The 26499-nt window shown below is 38.9% G+C and overlaps 1 protein-coding gene across 1 annotated transcript in view; it reads left to right on the top strand.

Annotated features, from left to right (window-relative positions):
* PIGL (phosphatidylinositol glycan anchor biosynthesis class L) overlaps positions 1–26499 on the top strand; it is a 118844-nt gene that overhangs the window by 21020 nt on the left and 71325 nt on the right. Inside the window, exon 2 of the mRNA XM_007945580.2 lies at positions 4948–5047. Within this exon, the coding sequence (XP_007943771.1) occupies positions 4948–5047 (100 nt within the window). The remainder of the gene's footprint in view (positions 1–4947; positions 5048–26499) is intronic.

Genomic DNA, 26499 nt, shown 5'->3' on the forward strand with positions numbered 1-26499 from the left:
AAACCCAAGGAGGGGTCGCTATGAGTTGGGGCCGACTCGACGGCAAATAACAACAACAAATATATATATATATATATATATATATATATATGAATATTCTTATAGCATATACAGATATATATGTACAGATATCCTGTGTCAACCTTATATGTGGTCATGGGTATATTCCCTTTTGCCTACTCATACCTGTCTACCTATTTATCTATCCATAGATTATTGTTTATTACTGATAGTGCAGTAGTATTATATGCAAAGTATTTATCTTTGTTATCTATACTTCTTGTTCACCTCTCCATGTTTTCCTTTTCTTTAGTGTTACTTTTCTGGTTCCTCCCTGTTGGTATATTGCCTTTCCCTTCACCCAAATCAGTACTTGTCTCTTACCTGTCTAGCAATTTTCCCGCACCTCTTGTCCCCTCCCTGATAAATAAAAAAGAAAGTTCTTGCTATGTAAACTTTTCCTTGACTTTTCACAAATAGTGTACTCCTACAACATTTGTCCTTCTGTGATTGACTTATTTCAGTCAGCATAATATTCTCCAAGTTCATCTATATTATGAGCTGTTTCTCAGATTCTTCATTATTCTTCAGGGCTGCATAGTATTCCACTGCATTGTGTACCATAGTTTGGTTATCTATTCATCCATTAATGGGCACTTGGGTTGTTTCCATCTTGTGAATAGTGCTGTGGTGAATATGGACGTACATATTAGTTCTCACTTCTTTAGGATGTATACCAAGTAGTGGGATTGCCGAAGCAAATGTTATTTCTATTTCCAACCTTTTAAGGAAGTGCCATACCATTTTCCACAGTGGTTGTCTAATTTTACAGTCCCACCAGCAGTATATGAGAGTCCCAGTCTCTCTACATCCTCACCAGCAACTGTTAACTTTCTGTCATGTTGAACTTTGCTATAATACCGGGGTGAGATGATATCTTATTGTTGTTTTGTCATCTCTCTAATGGCTTATAAAAGAGCTCTGGTGGCACAGTGGGTAAGGCATTTGGCTGCTAACCCTCAGGTTGAGTCAAACCCACCAACTGCTTCGTGGAGAAAGATGAGGCAATCTAAAGATCTACAACCTTGGAAACTCAATGAGAGTTGTTTTGAGTCAGTATCAACTCAATAGCAGCGGATTTGGTTTGGTTTTAATACCTAGTGATTGCAAGTATTTCTTCATGGGTTTGTTGGCCACCTGAATATCTTCTTTGGTGACATGTCTGTTCATGTCTTCTGCCCGTTTTTTAATTGGATTGTTTGTCTTTTTGATATTGAAGTGTTGAAGTTTTCTCTAAATTTTGGGAGTAAGTCCTTTGTCAGATATGTCATTGCCAAATATTTTCTCCCAGTCTGTAGGTTCTCATTTTACTCTTTGGAAAAATCTTTTGATGCACATAGGAGTTTAATTTTTAGAAGTTCCCAGTCACCTAGTTTATCTTCTGCTATTTGTGCATTTTTAATTATGTTTGATAGTCTATGCCCTATATTAGGGCCCTAAGTTTGCCCCAATTTTCTCTTTGATGAACTTTACACTTTTAGGTTTTACAGTGAAGTCTTTGATCTGTCTTGAGTTCCTTTAGGTGTATGTATGAGGTATGGATCTTGTTTCATTTTTCTGCAAATAGATATCCAGTTTTGCCAGCACCATTTGTTGAAGACACAGTTTCTTCCCCATTTAATGGGTTTCGGCTCTTTGCCAAAAATCAGCTGTTGATAGGTAGATGGATATATTTCTGGATTCTCAATTTGTTTCCCTGGTCTATGTGTTTTTCATTGTACCAGTACCAGGCTGTTGTGACTACTGTGGCTGTATAATAGGTTTTGAGATCAGGAATATGACACTTCTATTTTGTTCTTCTCCTTTAATAGTGCTTTGCTTATCCAAAGTCTCGTTCCTTTTCCAAATCTAATTTGTTACTGGTTTTTCCATGTCCTTAAAGAATGCTGATGGAATCTGGACCAGGATTGCTTTGAATCTATAGATTGCTTTATGTAGTATTGACATTTTCACAATCTTAAGTCGTCCTGTCCTTAAGTATGGTATGTTCTTCCATAGATGTAGATCTCTTACAGTTTCTTATAATAGTTTTGTAGTTTCTTTGTATAGGTCTTTTGTATCCCTGATAAGATTTATTCCTAACTATATGATCTTTTTGGTAGCTATTATAAATGGTATTGTTTTCCTTATTTCCTTTTCACAGATCTCTTTGTTAATGGAGAGGAATCAAAGTGATTTTTGTCTGTTGATCTTGAATCCAGCCTCTGGAATCCAGCCTCTGTGCTGAATCATTCAATTCCAATAGTTTTCTTGTTGAGGCTCTGAAATTTTCTGTATATAGAATCATATGGTATTTCCATGCAAATATTTCTTTATTCACTGTTTTCATTCAAGTTCTTTCACCTGTCAGTGTTTAATCTCCTGTTTTATCCTTCCCTTCAAAGCTCAGGGTTCCAGGATTATCTTCTCTATCTGTTTCAAATGTTTTCTCACTTTTTTGTTTTAGAGGATCTGTGTAGCATGTCTGCCTGTTCTGCCATCTTGCCAGACGTCATATTTGGGTTATTAGATTCTTATTGGATATGAGACTGTGGGTTTTAGGTCAACAACATTTGTCAATTAATAATCTGATCCTGGAGAAAAGTTCTTACTTATGAGCAGAATACTGGAAATACTGCTTGCCAGGGAAAATAGAAGGCTTCCCAAAGGAATTGACATTTCATCTGGACTATGAAGATGAGTGGTAATTCAGGCAGAAAGGAAGAAGAGGAAGCAAAGGTAAAGACAAAAGATTTCAGGGAAAGAGAAAACTAATAGTACTTTGCTAGGTGCTTTGATATATATGGGTAGTCTTCAATTCACTGTGTATTCGAGTTACAGCGAATCTCACAACCATCTGTTTTTATCTGTTGCAGCATAATTTGCTGATGTTATCATTCTCAGATGCTCATTTACTGATGTTCAATGTTCTGATTTATAAAGATTTGGAAAATAAAATTAATTAATTCCAAACAAAGCACTTAGAACAATACTTGGCACACAGTAAACACAATAATGTTAGCTATTAAATACTCACCTATTGAATAATGAGATTAGTAGAGGTTTTTGTTTGCTTTTTGGTACTTGTCTATATATTCTATAGTTTATCTGGTAAACATCTTTACTTTATAATGAGAAAAGTTACTTTAATGCTGACTCCAGTTGATGATCAAAGCTGTCCTGTAGCAAAACCAAGGGAATTAACACCTAATAAATAAACAATGATGTAACTTTTTAATTCATTGTAAAGAACAGCAGCAATTAAAAAAAACTTAGAAAGAATGAGGTATTCAACTTCAGAATCAGCTTTGATGGAACAGGACCCTGTAATAAGTCAAGGACTGCCTATGTTGTCTTATATATTCCTCAGACAAGCCTTATGAAATGGTTGTTTTCCTCACTTTAGTGAAGGCACTGTGGCTTAAGAAAAATAAATAACTTGCACAAATTATACATGCAGTTATTTGTTGGAGAGTTTATTAAGGAGTGCATTAGCTGGATAACTGCTCATAAGTGCAATTTAAGTGTTACCAAACTGCACTGCATAATATTTGTAAGCGTATAGAACCCACTGCCATCGAGTCTAAGAGTAGAACTGCCCCATAGGGTTTTTCCATGGTTGTAAATCTTTAGGGAAGCAAACTGCCTCATCATCCTCCTCCTGCTGAGCAGCCTTAGCAGCCAACTGTTTTAACCACTGCACCACCAGAGCTCAGAGGAATTGTATTTACCAGAACAATTTTTAAGGAATGTTGTTCGTGTGTTAGAAAAATAAAGAATACATGAACTATTTGGGGTGTTGGTGTGGTTGAGATCCCCCAGGGGCAGGCTGTTGCTAAAGTCTTTAAAAGAGAATATTTTACTGAATAAGCCTGCAGAATTCCCTAGAATACCCAAGTAGCCTTTTGTTAAATAAATGTTAAACAGATACTTGAGGACTGTGGTAGTTAAGTTTGTGTGTCAAATTGGCTGGGCCTGGTTGAGTGGCTGGGCAGCTGAATGTAATTATTCCCCATGGTAAAATTAGTAATTGACTCCAAGGTGGAATCTATTAGAGCAGCTGAGTAGCTGCTTTGGGTATGTGGTCTGCTTCCCATATATAAGAAACAACTTTGGGAATGATCTCTAGCTTATGACATGCTTGAACCCTGCATGTAGCTGTGTTGTTGTTCAGTAGCCTGCCATGCTCAGCCAACCTTGGGACTTTCAATGGACTTGAATCAATCGCCTGCCATGTGGTTTGGTAACATCGGGACTGTGCCTTTTTACTTGTCAATTTTGGGCTTGTCAGCCTCAGCAGCCAGCAGCGTGAAGAAAAGTCTCTAGCTTCAGTAGGCCGGGAGCAGGAGGCAGAGCTGAAGCCTAAGGTTGAGGGGCTTTCACCCAGCCTCTGTAGCCTGGCACTTTGAACTCGGACTTAAAGCCTCCAAACTATAAGAGAATAAACTCCTGTTTGTTCAAGCCATCGCTTTTGTAGTACATTCTTGTCGGAGTGGCACTAGGTAACCAGAACAAGGACTATCTACTTAAAGGGGCCCAAACTAAGTATATCCAGGTGCCCTACTTGTTCTGGATGTCTATAGAAGGGTCAATACTCTACCTCTATTCAACTCCAAAGCTAGTACTCTTGGCCTCATACCATGCTGCCTCTAGCATATGGCTAAAATGCAGATATATATGTAGATAAATATATATATGAGGAAGAATTGTAAATAGTGATTCTAAAGACTGTGCGCTGGTAGTCTCATAGCAGTATCTGCTAAGTAACCTTAGTGATGTATTTTCTTAACCTTTTTATCTGACCACCAATTTAGCTTAAATACTTCATGAAACAAGTTAGATAAGAATGAGTGAATAGATAGGCCTTCTCTGTTGAGAAACCTACCACTATATGTTTACTATCCTCAGGAAATTACTACAATCAAGGAGAGATTCGTAAGGAAGAACTTTTGCAGAGCTGTGATGTTTTGGGGATTCCATCTTCCAATGTAATGATTATTGACAACAGGTAATTTATCTTTTAATAATGTAGAAATTCATTGACAATAAATATGCAATAGTACACTCAAAAGACCAAAAAAACTAATGTGGGTGGGTAAGAATATCTTATGTGAGAAGTCTACTTAAAATAGTTTCTTTCACATTTTGTTTTTAAATAACTGTATAATGCAAATAAATCTTACCAACCTCTGTTCTGATTTTGTGTTGTAAGATAGCTGCTTTTTTTTAATCTTTAAAGAAAAGTTTATCATTAAAAAAATTTCAAAAATACACAAAAGCATAGAGAACAGTATCATGATCCCCTGTATGCCTGTTACTTAAACCTGACAGTTATCAAGACTTTGTTATACATTTCATCTGCCCCCACTTTCCTCCGTGGGTGCACGTGTGTGTGTGTGTGTGTGTATGTGTAAAGTATTTTAAAGAAAACCTCAGTCATCAGATTATTTCACTCCTATATACTTAGGTTTGCATCTCTTAAAAAGATGAACATTTTTTTCATACAGCCACAATGCCATTATTATCACATTTAACAAAATTGACAGTAATTCTTGGTATCACCCAATACCCAATCAATATTGAAATTTTTTTGATTAGCTCAAAAATATCTTTTTACAGTTGGTGTGTTCAAACTGGGATCTAAACATTATAGTTAGTTGGTATTCTGCATTTAATTCCTCCCTTCTTTGCCCACCATGCTATTGAATGTTTAGTTCTGTAGAACATCCTGCATTCTGGATTTCTCTGTTTCCTCACAGTGCTAAGTTGTTCTTCTATCCTCTATATTTCTTGTAAACAAGAAAGTAAATGTAACAGCTTAATTACAGTCTAACTTTCATGAACAAAATACTTAATAAACTGTACTATGTATATCATACCAGGAGACACATACTATCTTGTTATATCACTTACAGTGATTCTAAGATGGATAAATGAGTTCAGATAACAATGGCTTGCTCCTTCTTTTTAAAGACCCCCATCAACCTTTCATGCTTAATAGCTTGAATCATTGATTAACTAGAAGTTGCAAAATGACAGGTTTCTAATTCTCTCACATATTTTATGCTTCTTCTTCTGTAAAGCAGAACTTTCCGTATCAACTGGGGCTATTTAGTTGCCTGGTATATAATTTGAACCAAAAAGACAGGTTAAATGACTTTAATTAACATTTTCAGAGTAGTTGTTGATGCCCTAGTTACTGCCAATGGTTATCCATACATTGTATATTTCATGGGGTAGGGGGTGGGGCTTCCCCCCCCATTAGAAACATAGTTCCTCTTTATATATTCAATGTTTCATTTTCAGTCTTTTTCTTTAATGCTCAAATTATCTCATCTTTGGTCAGTGGAAACCTTTTCATGTTGATTCATGTGTTTTTTTAATATGACCGCTTTAGTCTTATGTGGTTTCCTTGCTTTGGAAAATGAGATTTTCTATACCATCTTATATACTTTCCTGCTCTAGTCCTAGAATCAGCCATTCTTTCAAGGAGCCTTGTTTTCTCTTAAAGAGATTGGTATTTAGAGACCATAACCAGGACGCTAGGAGTGTTCGTTGCCATAGTGTTACTGTTTCTTATTGGTACTTGACCTTTCTAGTGGACAGAACTAGAATATATGTTTTTTTCTTTTTTCTTTTTAACAGAAATTGTCAAGAATGTATACTGATGGTTATGATTCAAAGTTAATATTTCAAAGGTTTTGTTTGATGTCTTTGAGTTTTACAGTTTTCTCTCTTTCTGAAAATCTTGCTTTCTAACAACACTAGCATCATTACTTGTTTTCTTCTTTAATCTTTTTATGAATTTCATAAAACATGAATGGAAAAAGGCTTTTATTATGTACACTCAGGGAAGCAGCTATTGAAGACCAAGACTAACTATAATAGGACTGACCATCGGCAATTGGCTTTACAATATTCAGAAAAAAAATACATACATATACAGATTAAGCAAAAAATGTCAAAATCTTAGCAATCTAAACCTTGATGGAAGGTACATAAGTGTTCATTAAACTATTCTTTTAACTTTTCTGTTTGAAGTCCCATACCACATACCTTTTATCCTATTTTTCATATAGGTATATTTTACTGTATTGTTACTGACCTCCTTTTCAATTAAAAAAAAAAAAAATCAGAGCTCTGAATAACAGCAACTGGGGTTTGTCTGCCCTCTAAATTTCATGACCTTTTGGGGTTAAAAATCTCCTCTTCATCAACAGCCTATATCTTTTGAGGTTTGTTACAAATTAGTTTGTACTTGCTTCCTTTTTTGAAGTTTTTCTCTTCTAATATTGAGTAATATGCAGGAAGGTGATAGTACAACTTTAAAACATTATGAAGAAACAAGTTCCTTTCAGTATGAACAAATAAAAGCTATAGTTACATAGATACATAAAAAGTTACATAAAAGACCAAAGGAGTCATTTTACTGGTGTTTTCAATTCATTCTCAGAAAACAAAATTTTTACAGGACAGTAGTACTAGGGAAAGAAGTAATCTATATCTTTTTATGCCCTGGACCTAACCCCAGTTTGGACAGTGTCCCTATTTACAAGTAAGTAGAGATTAACCAATTTTCTAAGATAAACTGTTATTTAGGCCATTTACCTTATGTTCTGGGGCATACAAGGAAAGTCTAGGAGGAAAACACAACTCACTTGTCTAGTAATTGGTTTCTATTGTTTAGATTTTAGATATACAGCTAAGGTCCAGGAAAGAGCTTAAAAAGTAAATGTCACCAAAACCCAAAAAAATCCACTGCCATTGAGTCGATTCTGACTCATAGTGACCCCCATTGAGTTTCCAAGGCGGCTAATCTTTACGGAAATAGATTGCCCCGTCTTCCTTCCACAGAGTGGCTGGTGGGTTTGAACTGCCAACCTTCTGGTTAGCAGTCAAATGCCTTAGGCACGGTACCACCAGAGCTCCTTGAAGGTCACCAGATCTATCTGCAAAGAAGTACTCACTGCCCTCTCTGACGTCTTGTTTCTATGGGTTTTACATATCCCAACAAATTTGGTCTCAAGTTGTCTTTGTTTTGAAGTTTAATTTGTTTTTTACTTATAGAAGATTAGAGCCAGTGCATTGTTAGACAAAGGAAGAAAGTTACTGGTACATGCAGGTGAATGAGTCCAGTAAATTTCAAATTTATTATTTTTCATTGTGGGTAAGAGGGTGATTTGTAGAATCTAGGATCCACTTAGGTGGCTTCAACAGTACGATTTGCCCTCTGACATATGAAGTTATCTAAAAGCAAGATGGTTGCAGGTTGACTCCACAACATCATCAAAGACCCAAGGATTTTCCATTTTTCTACATGGCCATTTTCATCTTGCCAACATACCTTCCCTTCTGGTTATAAAGTATCTTAGTTGTCTAGTGCTATCAAAACAGAAATACAACAAGTAGATGGCTTTAACAAACAGAATTTTATTTTCTCACAGTGTAGGAGGCTACAAGTCTGAATTCAGGGTGCTGGCTCTAGGGGAAAGCTTTCTGTCTCTGTTGGCTCTGAGAGAAGGTCCTTGCCTCTTCTCAGCTTGTTTCTCGGCTCCTTGGTGATCTTCATGTGGTATAGCATCTGTCTTCCCCCATCTCTGCTTGGTTGCTTGTTCTGTCTGTTCTTTTTATATTCAAAAGAGATTGACTCAGACATACCCTATACTAATACTCATGGAACCAAGACTGGTCAATCTACTTCAGTGAAGATTTACCACCTCAGAAACCCAAAGGGGGTTGCTATGAGTCAGAATCAACTTAATAGCAGTGGGTTATACTAATACTGCCTCGTTAACATAACAAAGATAACCCATTCCCCAAGTGCGATTATAACCATAGGTATAGGGGTTAGGATTTATGATACATGTTTTTGGAGGGGGGAGCTCTGGTGGTGTTGTGCCTAAGACATTTGACTGCTAACCAGAAGGTTGGTGGTTAAAACCCACCAGCCACTCCACAGAAGGACGACTGGGCAGTCTACTTCATAAAGATTTACCACCTCAGAAACCCAAAGGGGGTCTCTATGAGTCGGAATCAACTTGATGGCAGTGACTTATTTTGGGGGGACACAATTCAATACGTAAAAGATGGAATAGCAATTTTGTTTATTTATTTAAGTAATATTTTATTTAGTTTTTGGTGAAAGTTTACATAGTAACAAACCAGAGCAAACTCACTGCCATCAAGTCAGATCCGACTCATAGAGACCCATCCTTGGGTTTCCAAGGCGGTATCACTACAGAAGTAGATTCCCCAGTCTTCCTTCGGAGGAGTGGCTGGTGGGTTTGAACCGCCAGCCTTCTGGTTAGCAGTCAAGTGCCTCAGGCACTACGCCACCAGAGCTCCCTTACATAGCAAGTTACCCCTATATACAGTAAGAAGCATCATGGAGGTAGAGTCATGTAGCCAATGGCAACTAGATGCTTAGCAGTTGGCAAAAGCTCCCTCCCACCCAACTGAGGCCTCTGCAGTCCTTTTGTTATTTTTAAATCCTAGTGCTGTTATTTATTAAATATGTGATCTCAGACATTCCTCTTAGTTTTCTTCATGTAAGGTAAAAGAAAAAAAAAAAGAAAACAGGATAATAAAACCTATTTTGTAGAATTAGTCTACAAATTAAATGAGATGACCTTTGTACAAGTGTCAGGCATGGAGTAGGTATAAATTACAATGGTTGAAGCATATGTTCTGTAGCCAAACTGTTTCAGTTCAAATTCCAGCTCTACTACTTATTAGCTGACAGACTTGGGTAAATTGCTGAACCTCTCACTGTGCCTCAGTTTCTTTATCTGTAAAATGGGAAAAATAATTATTTTGAGGATTAAGGAAGATACTGTTTTTAGTAGTTTTTGGCATTGACAGTATTGATTTAATACATACTTACATTTATTATTGAGCATGTTGTTGTTGTTGTTATGTGCCGTCGAGTCAAACCCGACTCATAGCGACCCCTCCTTGGGTTTCCGAGGCAGTATCACTACGGAAGTAGGATTGCCCAACCTTCCTTCCGAGGAGTGGCTGGTGGGTTTGAACCGCCAGCCGTCTGGTTAGCAGGCAAGTGTCTTAGCCACTATGCTACCAGAGCTCTTATTGAGCATAGCCCTCTATAAAAGTTCCCTCTTACACTTTGTCCCTTTCACTCTTTACTTTGACTTATCTAAATAACCTAAAGTAAGATATCAAAGCTCTGCTTTTTTCTGAGTTATGAAACAAGAGTCTGAAAGACTGGGGCTTGCATGTTTTCCTTGAATTTTCAGACTGGTTTCTTGTGTTTACTTTAAACAAATTTACTATATTCAAAAGAGCAATGTAGTAAATTAAAAAGTAAATTTATTGACATTGTATATGGTCAACTCTTTCTTCACATTGTTCCAAATGAATTTTATGACTCGATTTCAAGGAAACATTTAGCTTTAGGATCTCACCCAAGTAAACCCCTTATCTTATTTCTGAAGGAGGCAGAGAAATTCAGTGCTCAAGAAAGGAAGGCATAATTTCTGACATTTAGGCAATTAAATGGTTACTCTTGGTAACTTTGCTCCTTAACATCTATAGGTTCTGCTGATTTAATGAGTCAAATGATATTAAAATGCATGTCCCACGGTTGTTAACCAAGGCACTGCTCCTAAATGCTCTGACTGGAAATTCTGGGGGTTGAAGAGAAGTCTGCATAAAACAAAGCAGGTTCCTCCTACTTATAATGCCTATACATTCAAATGCTTTGAGGCACAGTAACCTATTGCTTGGCAAAATGTTGTAGATGTCAAAGCTGTTCATGGCCTGACTCCTGCCTACCTTTCCCAGGGGGCACATATTGTGCACATACATGCATATGCACACACACCTGGTTCCTATTACAAAGATAGGTGGGACCTCCCTGCTCCCTAGTCCGTGTGCCCTGCCTACCTGCTCAGCCTCATCTACCAACACATGTTTACACATCATCTCTAATCCCATAACAAAAATAAATAAGACTACCTGGTACCCCAACCTATGTCTACCCTCTGCATCTCCAGTCTCATATTTAAGCTGTATCTGAAACACCATGCTTTCTTGTGTCCAAGCCTTTACATGTGCTGTTCTCTCCCCCTACCATGACTTCCCCATTTTGCAATATCCTTTACCTTGCTCACTTGCAAATTCCTATTCACCCGTCAAAGCTTAGCTCAAGGATTGCCTTAGATTCTGTGGCACTATCCCTGATTTGCCCAGATTTTCTCAGGTACTTTCGTTTTATTCTTAATGTCCCATTATATTCTGATTGTTGAGTTGTTAGATGCCAAAGAGTCAGTCCGACTCGTAACAACCCTATGCACAGTAGAACAAAACACTGCCTTGTCCTGTGCCATACTCATGATCATTGCTATGCTTCAGCCCACTGTTGCAACCACTGTGTCAGTGCATCTCATTGAGGGTCTTCCCTTTTTTTTGCCAGCTCTCTACCAAGCAGCCCCTCCAAGGACTGGTCTCCTCTGACAATGTGGCCAAAGTATTTGAGACCAAGGCTGGCCATTCTCACCTCTGATGAGCATTCCAGCTGTACCTCTTCCAGGACAGATAAGTTCATTCTTCTGGCAATCTGTGGTATTTCCAATATTCTTCATCAACACCACAATTCAGATGCATCAGTTCTTTGGTCTTCCTTATTCATTGTCCAGTTTTCACATGCATATGAGGCTACTGAAAATACCATGGCTTAGGACAGGCGCACCTTAGTCTTCAAAGTGACATCTTTGCTCTTTAACACTTTAATGAGCTCTTTTGCAGTAGATTTGTCCAGTATAATACATTGTTTGAGCTTCTGACTGCTGCTTTCATGGGCATTGATTTTGGTCCAATTGAAATGAAATCCTTGACAACTTCATGCTTTTCTCCATTTATCATGATGTAACTCATTGGTCCAGTTGTGAGGATTTTTGTTTTCTTATGTTGAGGTCTAATCCACACTGAAGACTGTATGCAGTTGTGATAGTTAAGGTTACATGTCATCTTGGCTGGGCCTGGTTTTGAGTGGCTGAGCAGCTGGTGGTAGTTATTCCCCATGATGAGACTGGCAATCAGCTCCATGGTGGAATCTGCCACAAGCAGCTAAGTAGCTGTCTTAAGGATACAGTCTGCTCCTCATACATAAAGAAAAACTTTGGGAATGGTCTACAGCTTTTTGGCACACTTGAACCCTGCATGTAGCCGAGTCATTGTTCAGCAGCCTGCCTTGGTGTCTGTTAATCTTGGGACTCTTAATGGACTTTAATCAATGGCCTGCCATGCAGTTTGGTAATATCAGAATTGTGCCTTGTTACTTGTCAACCTTGGGTTTGTCAGCCTCAGGAGCCAGCAGCTGCCTGAGTGAAGAAAGCCTCCAGCTTCAGTGGGCCAGGAGCAAGAGGCAGAGCTGAAGCCCAAGGTCGAAGGGGCTTTCACCCAGCCCCTACAGCTTGTCACGTTGAACTCGGACTTCTAGCCTCCCAAACTGTAAGAGAATAAACTCCTTTTGGTTAAAGCCATCCCATTTGGGGTAGATTCCTGTCAGAATGGCACTAGGTAACCAAAACAGTAATATTGAATCTTCATCAGTTAGTGCTTCAAGCTCTCTTCACTTTCAGCAAGCAAGGTTGCGTCGTCTGCATATCCTAGGTTGTTAATGACTTTTCTTCCGATCCTGATACATATTCTAGCATATACACTAATTGTTTACTCTAGGCTGTAAGCCTCTCTCTCTCTTTTATTCCTCTATTTCCAGCCTCTATCACACATAGATCTGCTTAACATATGTTTGTTGAATAATTGAATGACTCGTGTTATACTATAAACTTTCTTCCTATAGCCAGCATGTTTAATGCTGTCCAACCCATTCCCTCAACTTTTCCTTCAATTACCCTGAAATGGCAATTAGCATATCAATGTTTGAGACTTAAGTGGAATTGTTTTCAATTTCTTTAACTAAATAAAGTAGTCTGGATCCCTGACTTGCACAGTTGTATTTCATCTTCCGGAAAGTTCCGAATGAGAACTTAAGTTTGGAAGGATTTTACTACTTTTATTGATTTTGTCATTCTATAGATTTGACTCTGTAAGTCCTGAAGTCTCAGCGGCACAATAAAAATGTCATTTCTTTCAGTGCTTATCTTAACACCAGTTTGTTATTAAAAAGCCAACTTTTACAGATTGATTTTAGCTAAAGAAGGAAATAGAATCCAATACCTTCTAGGAAACATAAATGAGCCTGGTTTGCTAGCAGTTCTTGGAAGTCTTTTTGTTTTCCTGTAAATCATTCAGTGACAGAGAATACAGATAGTAGCATTTGGGACTATTGGAGTCATCTTGGTAATTAAAACTTCTACTTCCTAGACCCACCAGTAAGGGCCTCTCCCTACAGAAATCAAAAAAACTACTTGCTGCCCAAGTGGATCTGACCAAGCAGACTCTAACTATAAATGATTAAAATAAAGCCTCCTATAATGCTTTTCTTCAAACACACAAAGTGACTGGACTGAAGTTCAAGGGCACAGTTCCAGTCCCTACTGTCAATTGCAAGGCAGGGCTTCAGTCTTCCCAAGGGGTGCAAAGGAGAAGAATGTTTCCTAGAAGAGGAAACATGGAAGGAGACTAAAGTGGACCTTGCAGATACAAAGCAATCATATGAAAACTGAGGAGCTCTGGACATAGTGCCTAAGGCATTTGACGGCTAACCAGAGGGCTGGCGGTTCAAACCCACCAACCACTCCTCGGAAGGAAGACTGGGCAATCTATTTCCATAGAGATACCACCTCAGAAACCCAAGGAGGGGTCACTGTGAGTTGGAACTGACTCAATAGCCATGAGTTTTAGTGATGTGAAAACTGAAAGCTGCTTATTCTGGAACTTGAGGTGAAGCTGGGCCTTCAAGTATGGGGGGAGTAGTGCAAAAGAAGTAAAGTGAAAGTGGAGAGGAGTGGCCTTAACAAAGCATACATTTGTTGCTAATACTAGTTGGAAGAGGTTGCAAATACCACAAAATAGGATTATGAAGGGGAGCTCTGGTGGTGTAGTGCCTAAGGCATTTGACTGCTAACCATAAAGCTAGCAGTTCAAACCCATCAGCCACTCCTCGGAAGGAAGGTTGAACAATCTACTCCTGTAGTGCTATCCTCTCGGAAACCCAGGGAAAGGTCGCTATGAGTCAACTCGATAGCAGTGAGCTTGCTTTTGGGTTTTTTGAGTATGAAGATATTCATTGCAGCACTATTTATCATAGCAAAAAGAATTGGTAGCAACCTTAATAACTAGCAGTAGGAAATTAATTATGTAGCCATAGTCTAGAATATTATACCGCCAATCAAAGTTTTCTGTGCATATTTAGTAGCCTAGGAAAATGTTCCTAATACTGAATTTCAAAAGGCAATATATATTTTCTTCTTAATACTTTTTAATATTTTCCAGTTTTGACAGTGAACATTTATTAATAGTAAATAAGGAAGTTTTATTAGATTTTTTAAAATATATTATCCCAAATGTTTCTTTTTCAGTCTTTATATTTAAAAATAAAATGAAGAGATATTGGTGAAGGAGCAGCATGTCATATTTATGTGCATATGGACTTTTTAAAATTTTTTTAATAATACATACTCAGAAAGTAAGAATCATCTACTTATCAACAGATAAATGGGTAAATCAAATGTGGTATGTATGTACAATGAACTATTATGTAGCTCTAAAAAGGCATGAAGTTCTGATACATGCCACAACATGAAAAACTTTGAAAAAACCAATCACCAAGGGACAAATATTGTATGACTCCAATTATATGAGGTATTTAAAAACCAAAAGAGTAAAACTTATTGCCGTGGAGTTGTATGCGACACATAGCGACCCCTCCTTGGGTTTCTGAGGCAGTATCACTACAGAAGTAGATCGCCCAATCTTCCTTCCAGGAAGTGGCTGGTGAGTTTGAACCACTACCCTTCTGGTTAGCAGTCACTATGACACTATGCCACCAGAGCTAGAATAGGTAAATTCATAGTGACAGAAAATAGAGCAGAGATTAGCATGACAAAAAAAAAAAAAAAACACCTCACTGCAGTCAAGTAGTCAGTCTTTACTCATAGCGACCCCTCCTTGGGTTTCCCAGGCAATATTACTACAGAAATACAGCTCCCATAGGTATAAGAAAAGGATAATAGGGAAGATATTGTTTAATGGGCATAGAGTTTCTGTTTGGGATAGTAAAAGAGATGTGGAAATAAATAGTGGTGATGGCTACACAACATTGTATATGTACTTAACACCACTGAATTAAACATTTTAAAAAAGTTAAAATGTTAATTTTATCTTATGTGTATTTGACCACAATTAAAAAACATTTACTCATCCAGATCCTACCACTTCGAAATAACCATTGTCTGTACTCAGTGAACACTGTTGTAGCATTCTTTCTGTGCGTATCTGCAGATAGAAAAATAGATGGATTAGTAATTACAATTTTTAGAAAATGGAAGTAATTCCATAGATGTTATGGTTTTAATAAAAGAAATGAAATTGAATTTTACTTAAATTTCACCAAAGAAAAAGGAACTAAAATGGATCTGAAGGACTTTAATTTAAGATAAATGATTTTGCATTTCAGTGGATTAATAGTTAAAAGAGCTGTCCAAGGTTAAGAAGACATAATAGTGAAATGCCTTGAGTTTGCTGTTAGTAAAATTCTGTTGTTGTTTTTAAGCTGTATTTCAAATTATCTACTTCTTCCTACTGCCTGGAACATATTCAGACTTCTTCCAAGAAACCTTCCTTCCCACATTCCATTATATATATTTTTTTATTTATTCTTCTTTCTCAAGATTTATAACATGTTCTTTTTTAAAAAAACTGTGATTCTCACATTTATTTAGTCTTAATCCTATGTTTAACTAGCCACAGTATAATCAGTTTGTTTGTTTGTTTGTTTTCTCCCATGGTGTTTTGTTCCTCAGTTCCTTGTTTTGATTCACCCCTGACTGGTAGAATTCATTCACTATTACTTTGAAGAGCAGCTCATGAATGCTATGTTTTTTGTATGTTTAAGAATACCTTTTTGTTGTCTTCGTACTTAAAGAACACCTTGGATGGCTACAGAATTATCAGGTTACACTTCCTTTCCCTCTGTAGATAGGCAGAAGACATGAACAGATACTTCACCAAAGAAGATATCCAGGTAGCTAGCACCACATGAAGAAATGTTCACGATCATTAGCCGTTAGAGAGATACAGATCAGAACAACGAAATACCATCTCACCCCAGCATTAATAGCAAACTTCAACAAGACAAAAAATAACAAATGCTGGTGAGGATGTGAAGAGAGTGGGACTCTCATACACTGCTGGTGGGACCATAAAATGATGTAGCCACTGTGGAAATTGGTATGACAATTCCTTAAAAAGTTGGAAATAGAAGTAACCATTTGATCCAGCAATCCTGTTACTAGATATACATCCTAAAGTGAGAGCCAGGACACAAATAGAGATATGCACACTCATGTTCATCGCAGCACTATTCACAATAGCAAAGAGGTAGAAACAACCTAGTGCCCATCAGTGGAGGAATGGATAACCAAACCATGGTATATAGACACAATACTGTGCAACACTAAAGAAGAATGTAGAATCTGCAAAACACCACATAATGTGAATGAACTTGGAGGACATTATGCTGAGTAACATAGTCACAGAAGGACAAATATTGCATTAGTCTACTATTGTAAAAACTCAAGGAAAGGTTTATACATGGAAGGGAACTTTTGTTGGTACAAGGGATGGGGCAGGCGGGATATTCCTAGATAGGTGTATATATACACATACATACATACATAGCAGCTCTGGTAGCATAGTGCCTAAGGCACTTGACTGCTAACCAGAAGGCTGGCAGTTCAAGCCCACCAGCCACTCCTCAGAAGGAAGGTTGGGCAATCTACTTCTGTAGTGATACTGCCTCGGAAACCCAAGGAGGGGTCGCTATGAGTTGGGTCAGACTCTATGGCAAATAACAACAACAACAACAAAGTTAGACTGAACAATAGAATTGGAAATTGCTCTTCTGTAACAACTACTGTCTTTGCTTTTGGCCCAGTGGGGAAGAGGATAGGACCCAGGGACTGTTTTGATCTCACCCCAGCTCAGCCTTCTGTTTTGCAGTGTAACAGCTGGCAGGGCATATCTGTGCTCTAATCCTCAGCCTTCTCTTCATTAAATAAGAATATTGCCTTAGCTTGTCTCTGCGGTCTTCCCCACCTCTCAATAGACTTTAATTTTTTAGCAGTTTTACAGGAAAATTGTGTAGAAAATTCAGAGATTTCTTATTTACTCATTACCCTCTTCTAAGGTCTTTTTCATACATTTTATATTTCAATAAACAGAATAATTGCCCTGGAAAAAGTATCTATCGTACGTAAGATTGCTGGATAAAGTACAGGTTTCCCAGTTAAACTTGAATTTCAGATAAGCAATAATAATTATGTCCCAGATATCACATGGGACATACTTACGCTAAAAAAAATATTCATTATTTATCAGAAATTCAAATTTAACTGACATCTAGTATTTTTGCTTTAAAGCTAGCAACTCTAACCTCAAAACCTATTCCCTTTTATCCTTTTTTTGTGAAAGTTAATTTTACTCATTACTTGCCTACTTGTCTCATCTTTTACTCTTAGCCTGCAACAGGGTGTGACTATCAATGGAGTAGGTGCTGCCTACTCCATTATTTTACCACTGAAATTAATTCCCACAATATAGAGAGCATATTTTTCCCTGATCTGTTTCCTAGAACTAGTTTTGAGAAGACTACCAAAACTATTCATGGACATCTATTATTTATGGTTTGTTGTTATTGTTGTTAGGTGCTATTGAGTTGTTTCCAATTCATAACAACCCTATGTAGAGCAAAACAAAATACTGCCTGGTCCTGTGCTGTCCTCACACTCGTTGCTGTGTTTGAACCCACTGCTGCAACCACTGTGTCAATCCATCTCATTGTAGACCTTCCTCTTTTTTTCTGACCTCCTGTTTTACCAAGCATGATATCTTTCTCCAGGGACTAGACCCTTGTGATAACATGTCCAAAGTATATGAGATGAAGTCTTGCCATCCTCACTTCTAAGGAGCATTCTGGCTATATTTCTCCCAAGACAGATTTCTTTGTTCTTCAGACAGTCTATGGTATATTCAGTGTTTTTTGCCACCAACCTAACTCAAAGGCATCAGTTCTTCTTCATTCTTCCTTATTCATTGTCCAGCTTTCACATGCATATCAGGTGACTGAAAATACTGTGGCTTGGGTAAGGTGCACCTTAGTCTTCAAAGTGACGTCTTTGCTTTTTAGCACTTTAAACAGGTCTTATGCAGAGTATTTCCCCAATGCAATCATCATTTGATTTCTTGATTGCTACTTCCATGGCTGTTGATTGTGCATCCAAGTAAAATGAAATCCATGACAACTTCAGTCTTTTCTCCATTTATCATGATGTTGCTTATTGGTCCAGTTATGAGGATTTTTGTTTTCTTTAAAATCTAATCGTTCTTTAGATCTTGTTGAGATCTAATCCATACTGAAGGCTATAGTCTTCGATCTTCATCAGTAAGTGTTTAAGTCTTCACTTTCGGCAAGCAAGGTTGTGTCATCTGCTTATTACAGGTTGTTACAGAGGCTTCCTCCAATCTTGATGCTTCTCAATTAATTGCTCAGCATACAGATTGAATAGAAACAGTGAAAACATACAACTCTGATGCATACATTCCCTGATTTTAAAACATGCAGTATCCCCATGTTCTTTTCAAACAACTGCCTCTTGGTCTATATATAGGTTCCACATGAGTACAATTAAGTGCTCTGGAATTCCCATTCTTTGCAATATTGTCCATAATTTGTTATGCTCTACATACTATGTATGAATAGTTAAATGCCTTTGCACTGTCAATAAAACACAGGTAAACATCTTTCTCTGCTTTTAGAGAATATCCTTCTGACATCAACAGTGATATCCCTTAATCCATATCCTCTTCTGAATCCAGCTTGAATTTCTGGAAGTTCCCTGTCAATGTACTCCTGAAAGTATTTTAAATTATCTTCAGCAAAATTTTACTTGCTCAGTGGCAGTTAGTTCGGAGTTTTTTTTTCCAAATGATATTGTTATTTGATAATTTCTGAATTCTGTCACAGTGGCACTGAGAAAGGGGAAGACAGAGAGAGGTACATGGGAGGTACAAACAACAAAAACCCTTTTGCATGTACAGTACTGCGTTGTCAGTGATGGCAAGCTTTGATCTATAGGTAGATAGATGGGTAGACAAGCTGAATGATCAAGTATGTCTAGGCAAGGAGGAGTGTGCCCATGACCACATATAAGATTGGCAGATGAGGTTTCTACATGTGTATTTGTATATGCTGTTAGAATGTCTGGGTGTATAGTACAGCTGACAAGGGGCCAGGTTGACTTCTTGGCCACAGCCAGCTAACCTGAGAGAGGAAATAGTTGGACCTTTGGGCTTAGGATCATGGTCACAGGCAACATCAAGCTCACCTGGCATAACATACTACATAAGAATATTGTTCTGCATCCTATTCTGGTGAGTGTGACTGGGTCCTAAAAGCTTGGAAGCAGCCTTTTAGATGCAACAGTGAGTCTCTCCTCATCCAGAGCAAAGAAGAATGAAGAAAACCAAAGACACATGGAAACAGTTAGTCCAAGGGACTAGTAGACCATGTGATCCTCAGCCTATATGACCATGAGACCAGAAGAAATAGATGGTGCCCGGCTACCACTGTCAACTACTTGGCAAAGGATCCATAAAATCCTGGATAGAGTGGGAGAACAGCATGGAACAAAACAAAAAATTACTGGGAAAAAAAAAAAAAAGAAAGAGACGACAACCAGGTTTACTGGACTAATAGAGTCTGATGAGACCCCCAAGACTATGTTCCCTAGTTACCCTTCAGGTCTGGAACTGAACTCACTCCTTTGGCTTCCAGCCAAACAATAGACAGGTATATGGGGTGAACATTTACATCAGGTAGATACACTCCCTGGAGTGATCAATCATGGGAGAGCAGAAGGGCAGTGTTCGCACAGGGGGATAGCTCAGGGAGTAGGAGTGCATGAGAGGAAAGGACACAGGGAAAGAGGAAAATAGTGGGAGGAATTGGGAATAGAACTGTTAATTTTTCTGCATTCTGTTGGATCACATTTCATTGGGATGAGCACAAGTACGGGTATCTTCCAGTCATTTGGCCAGGTAATTCCATATTTCTTGGCATAGACAAGTGAGCATTTCCAGCATTGCATCTGTTTCTTGAAGCATCTCAGTTGGTATTCTGTCAATTCCTGAATCCTTGTTTTTTGCCAATTCCTTCAGTGCAACTTAGACTTACTCCTTTAATAACTTTGGTTCTTCTTCATATACTACCTCATGAAATGGTTGAATGTTGACTAATTGTTTTTGGTACAGTGACTCTATGTTCCTTCCACCTTCTTTTGGTGCTTCCTGTGTTGTACAATATTTTGTGCGTAGAATCCTTCAATATTGTAACTTGAGGCTTGAATTTTTTCTTCAGTTCTTAGAGCTTGAGAAGTGCTGAACATGCTCTGCTCCTTTAATTTTCTAACTCCAGATCTTTGCACATTTCATCATAAAACTTTACTTTGTTGTCTCGAGCTGCTCTTTGAAATCTTCTGTTCAGCAATTTGACTTCATCATTTCTTCCATTCACTTTAACTACTCTGTGTTCAATAGCAAGTTTCAGAGTTTCTTCTAACATCCATTTTGGTCTTTTCTTTCTTTCCTGTCTTTTGTGACCTTTTGCTTTCTTTATGTATGATGTCTTTGATGTCCTATTATGCCTCTGATCTTCGATAATTAGTGTTTAGTACATATAATGTTCATTTATGTTTTATTGACTATGCAAAAGCATTCAATTGTGTGGATCATAACAAATTGTGGATAACGTTAAGAATGGGGATTCCAGAACACTTGATTGTACTCATGAGGAACCTGTACGTAGATAATGAGGCTGCCATTCAAACAGAAGAAGGGAATATTGCATGACTCAAAATCAAGAAGGGAGCATGTCAAGGTTGTATCCTTTCACCGTACTTATTCAATTTGTATGCTGAGGAAATAATCTGAGAAGCTGGGTGTGTTAGATTGGGTTCTCTAGAGAAACACAAAAAAACAGCAAGGTATATATATATATATATATTTAGAGAGAGAGAGAGGGAGATTTATCTTAGGTAAATGGCTCACAAGCGTATAGAAGCCGACAAGTCCAAGCTGAAAAGTCCATCTCTGGAGGAGATGGGGCTTGCGGCCGCCTTGGCTTCCGCAAGCACAGGGGAGCCGAGAGATTCAAGCTGGCATGCAGTATATTGGTTGTTGTTTCCAATAAAAGATGAATCCGAGATCTCCAGGCCGAGCGGTGAGCCGCTCACTCAAGGAAGTCTGTAGTTCGCACCACAGGGTTCCAATTCTTTAAGGAAGGAATACCGTTCTTCCAGATTGTCCTTGGATATCGTTGCAAGCAGGCCACACCCCTAGGGAAACTCCCCTTGGGCAGACTGGCCACTCAGAACTCAGTCATCTGATCCCATCCTGGGAACAACCACACAGAACTGGGGTCCAGCCAAGTTGACACACAGCTCCAGCTATCACACTGGGTTATATGATCCTGGCATCAGAATTGGAGGAAAACTCATTAACAACCTGTGATATGCAGATGACACAACTTTGCTTGGTGAAAGTGAGGACAATTTGAAGTACTTACTGATGAAGATTGAAGCCTACAGTCTGCAGTATGGATTACACCTCAATATTAAGAAAACAAAAATCCTCACAACTGGTCCAATAAACAGCTTCATGGTGCATGGAGAAAAGATTGATGTTGTCAAGGATTTCATATTACTTGGTTCTACAATCAACACCAATGGAAGCAGCAGTCAAGACATCAGACAACATATTGCATTGGGCAAATCTGCTGCAAAAGACCTCTTTCTAGTGATAAAGAGCAAAGATATCTCCTTGAAGACTAAGTTGCAACTAACTCAAGCCATAGTATTTTCAGTCACCTTTTATGCATATGAATAAGGAATGAGCGAAGAAGAGTTGATGCTTTTGAGTTGTGGTGTTAGAGAAGAATGCTCAAGAGTACCATGGACTACTAAAAGAACTAACAAATTTGTCATGAAGGAAGTGCAGCTGGAATGCTCCTTGGAAGTCAGAGTGGCCAGACTTCATCTCACCTACTTTGGTCATGTTGTCAAAAGAACCATTCCCTGGAGAAGGATCTCATGCTTCATAAAGTGGAGGATCACTGAAAAAGGGGAAAGCCGCCCTCAACAAGATGAATAGACACAGTGACTGCAACACTGGGCACAGGTATACGAGGGATCATGAGGCTGGCACAAGACAGGGCAGTGTTTCATTCTGCTATGTATAGGGTCGCTATGAGTCAAAGACAACTAGATAGCACCTAACAACAACAGCAACAACAGCAGCAGCAACATATAATCTGTTCTTAAGATGGTCTCTAAATTCAGGTGGGATATACTCAAAGTTGGACATGTTTCGGTTTTTTCAGCTTCATCTTGAATTTGCATATCAGCAATTGACTGTTTCACTGTTCTAACTGATAATACTGAGCTAGTTGCTGACATTTCTTTAGTAATCCTGATCTATACCACATAGCTTGTTATGCCCACAACATGCTTTACTGGAGATTTCCATTTGTTTCCATTAATCTTATTTCATTGTTTTGCATTTTTCCTGTGTTTATCTATTCAAGAATATCCTATCATTAAAAAAAAAAAAACTCCTTTAACCCTTCCTCACCATACTATTGCCCTACTTTTCTCTCTTCCTTTATAATCAAAATTACCTATACTCATGGTTTTCATTTCATTATTTCTTACTCATTTCCCAATGCAGTGAGTTCTGACTCATCTTCCTCCCTCTGCCACTGAAACTCCTCTTAGTCATTTTCACTGGTAATTTCCTAAAATTGAAATAAATAGGCTACTTTTCAAACTTGATCATACTGGGCTTCTCAGCAGCTTTAGTCAGTGTTGACCAAGCCCTCCTTCTGGAAATTATTTTTTTATTTCTGCAGTAATAATCAGTCCTAAATGTCCTCTCAACTGCCCCTACCTCCCTGACTACTGGTGCCAGCCACTTCCAACCACTCCACTTCATCTGCCTGGTCCTTAACTGTGCAAGGTTTAATCTCAAGTCCTTTTGTCCCTCAGTCTGTGATTCTCGGTGTTTGATGGACCTTTTGTACTTGTAAGGCTATTTACAGGACACTGGTGCACCATCAACACAGGTTCACATGAAAGTTAGGAGGAAACAGGATCTTGAGAGCTCATGAGACTCACATGGGTATCAGATTGTTTATTCATGGTTGCAAGTTGCTTATCCACCACTCGTCTCTAAATTTGTCATACTGTGGTGGTTTGTGAGTTGCTGTGATACTGGAAGCTGTGCCACCTGTATTTCAAATATCAGCAGGGTCACCCATGGTGGACAGGTTTCAGTGGAACTTCCAGACTGAGACAGACCAGGAAGAAGGACATGGCTAGGTCCACTTCTGAAAAAATTGGCCACTGAAAACCTTATGAATAGCAGGGAAACATTGATATAGTACTGGAAGATGGGCTTCTCAGATTAGAAACCAAAACCAAACCAAATTCACTGCCATCAAGTTGATTCTGACTCATAGTGACCCCTATTGAGTTTCCGAGGTGGTAAATCTTTACAGAAGTAGATTGCCCAGTCTTCCTTCCATGGAGTGGCTGGTGGATTTGAACCGCCAACCTTCCGGGTAGCAGTCAGATGACCTTAATGACATGAATGGAGTAAAGCTTTTGGACCCTTCATTTGCTGATGTGCCATGACCCAAAATGAAAAGAATAAGTGTAAACTTAAAGAACATGGAATGTACAGAGTATGCATCTAGGAAAATTGGAAGTGGTCAAAAATGAAGTGGAATACATAAAAATCACCAGCTTAGGCATAAGTGAGCTGAAATAGACTGGTTTTGGCTGTTTTGAATCAGACAATCATATAGTCTGCTAAGCAGGAATTAACAAAGAGGAATGGCATCACATTCATCATCAGAAAGAACATTTCAAGATCTGTACTGAAGTCCATATATATAATAGAGCTAATTAAGAGCAAAGTTATGATATCTTCTTAGCCACAGCCAAACACCTTGAAGGAGTGAGTCACTGGAATGAGGCTTGGGACCATAGCCACGGGAGACATCATGCTCAATTGACATAACATTGTTATTATGTTGTTATGTGCCGTCAAGTCGGACCCAAATCATAGTGACCCCTCCTTGGGTTTCTGAGGCAGTATCACTACAGAAGTAGATTGCCCGTATAACATACTACACAAAAACATTATTCTACATCCTCCTTCGGTAAGTAGCAACTGTTGTTGTTGTTGTTATGTGCCATCGAGTCAGACTCAACACATAGCGACCCCTCCTTAGTGATACCGAGGCAGTATCACTACGGAAGTAGGATTGCCCAAACTTCCTTCTGAGGAGTGGCTGGTGGGTTTGAACCACCAGCCTTCTGGTTAGCAGTCAAGTGCTTTAGCCACTATGCTACCAGAGCTCCTGGGCCATTAATAGTCATATCAAAATTGGATTGCTGTAATGTTCCATTGACTTTAATCACAGGACATGGTAATAGTAAGAGACGTCCTAAAGAATCTCCTGTATTCCAGACATAGTCTTTTTTACCTCCATTATGTAATGTCAGTCCAATTTCCCCTTCATAATCAGGATCTGTCTCACCAGATAGTACATTAATACCTCTCTTTGTCTCTTGATCCAGAGGCATGAGGAAGCCAAAATGGCAGGTGGCATTCTTAACTTCCAGTTCAATGCAATCAGTATTGTGTCTCCAGGTAGGAGTGTTCCTCCTTTTGGAACTAAGATCTCCAGACCCACAGAACATAGGTTAGCAGGGACAGGAAATAAAAATGTTTTGAGTGAGTCACTAGGGGTAATAGTGAGTGGTACCACTCCCATTTCCACCCGTTGGTTCCTGGACCCATGAATCCTGGCTATTGGAGAAACAGCACCTTATATTGGATGCTGGTTTAGAACATTATTGTTCTTCAGGAGAACATTGCCCCAATCCTTCAAAGTATTGCCATCTAGCTGGCACCATAATTGTGTTTTTAGTAGGCCATTCCATCGTTCTGTCAAGCCAGCTGCTTCAGGATGGTGGGGAACATGTAAGACCAGTGAATTCCACAAGCATAGGCCCATTGCATCACTTCATTTGCTGTGAAGTGAGTCCCCTTGACCTGAAGCAATGCTGTGTGGGATACCATGAGATGGATAAGGCATTCTGTAAGTCCATGGATAATAGTTTTGGCAAAAGCATTGCATGCAGAGAAGGCAAATCCATATCCAGAATAAGCATCTATTCCAGTAAGAACAAAACGCTGTCCTTTCCATGATGGAAGTGGTCCGATGTAATCAACCTGCCACCAGGTTGTTGGCTGATCACCTGAGGAATGGTTCCATATCATGGACTCAGTGTTGGTCTCTACTGCTGACAGATTGGGCACTCAGCAGTGGCAGTAGCCAAATCAGCCTTGGTAAGCGGGAGTCCACGTTGCTGAGCCCATGCATAACCTCCATCCCTGCCACCATGGCCACTTTGTTCATGAGCCCATTGAGCAATGGCAGTAGTAGCTGGGGGAAAAGGATGACTGCTTTCTAATGAACATGTCATCCTATCCACCTGATTGCTAATGTCCTCCTCTGCTGAAGTCACCTTTCGATTGGCATTCACAGGAGACACAAATGTCTTTACTCCTTTGGCCCATTCAGAGAGATCCATCCACATACCTCTTCCCTACACAACCTTGATACCAATTTTCCAGTTATGCTCCTTCCAAGTCCCTGACCATCCAGCCAAGCCATTGGCCACAGCGCTTGAGCTGTGCCTCAGCAGCCCTGAACTCATCTTTTCTTTCACCACTTTGTCTAGCATAAGTAGGACCAACCAGCCAGCTTCCTTATTGAAGAATTGAAGAAAAGTATCAAATATTCCATCACCCAGAGCCTCACTTCTTAAAAATACTTGATCTATTGGTGGTGCTATTTTACATATTAATGTTGTCACCTTATGTCATGGATTAGCAGGGCCCTCTTTACTAATGGAGGCAGAGTCACCAGTGCCATTGTTGTTGTTGTTGTTGTTAAGTGCCGTCAAGTCGTTTCTGACTCATAGTGACCCCATGCACAGCAGAACAAAACACTGCCCGATCCCACGCCATCCCCACAATCCCTGCTATACTTGAGCCCATCATCACAGCCACCGTGTCAATCCATCTCGTTGAAGGCCTCCCCCTCTTTCGTCTACCCTCCACCCTACCAAGCATGACATCCTTCTCCAGGGAATGGTCCCTTCTGACAACATGAACAAAATAAGTGAG

This window comes from Orycteropus afer, unplaced genomic scaffold (assembly GCF_000298275.1).
Source record: "Orycteropus afer afer isolate SDZICR_OR568_19922 unplaced genomic scaffold, OryAfe1.0 scaffold00139, whole genome shotgun sequence".
NCBI classification, from domain to species: domain Eukaryota; kingdom Metazoa; phylum Chordata; class Mammalia; order Tubulidentata; family Orycteropodidae; genus Orycteropus; species Orycteropus afer.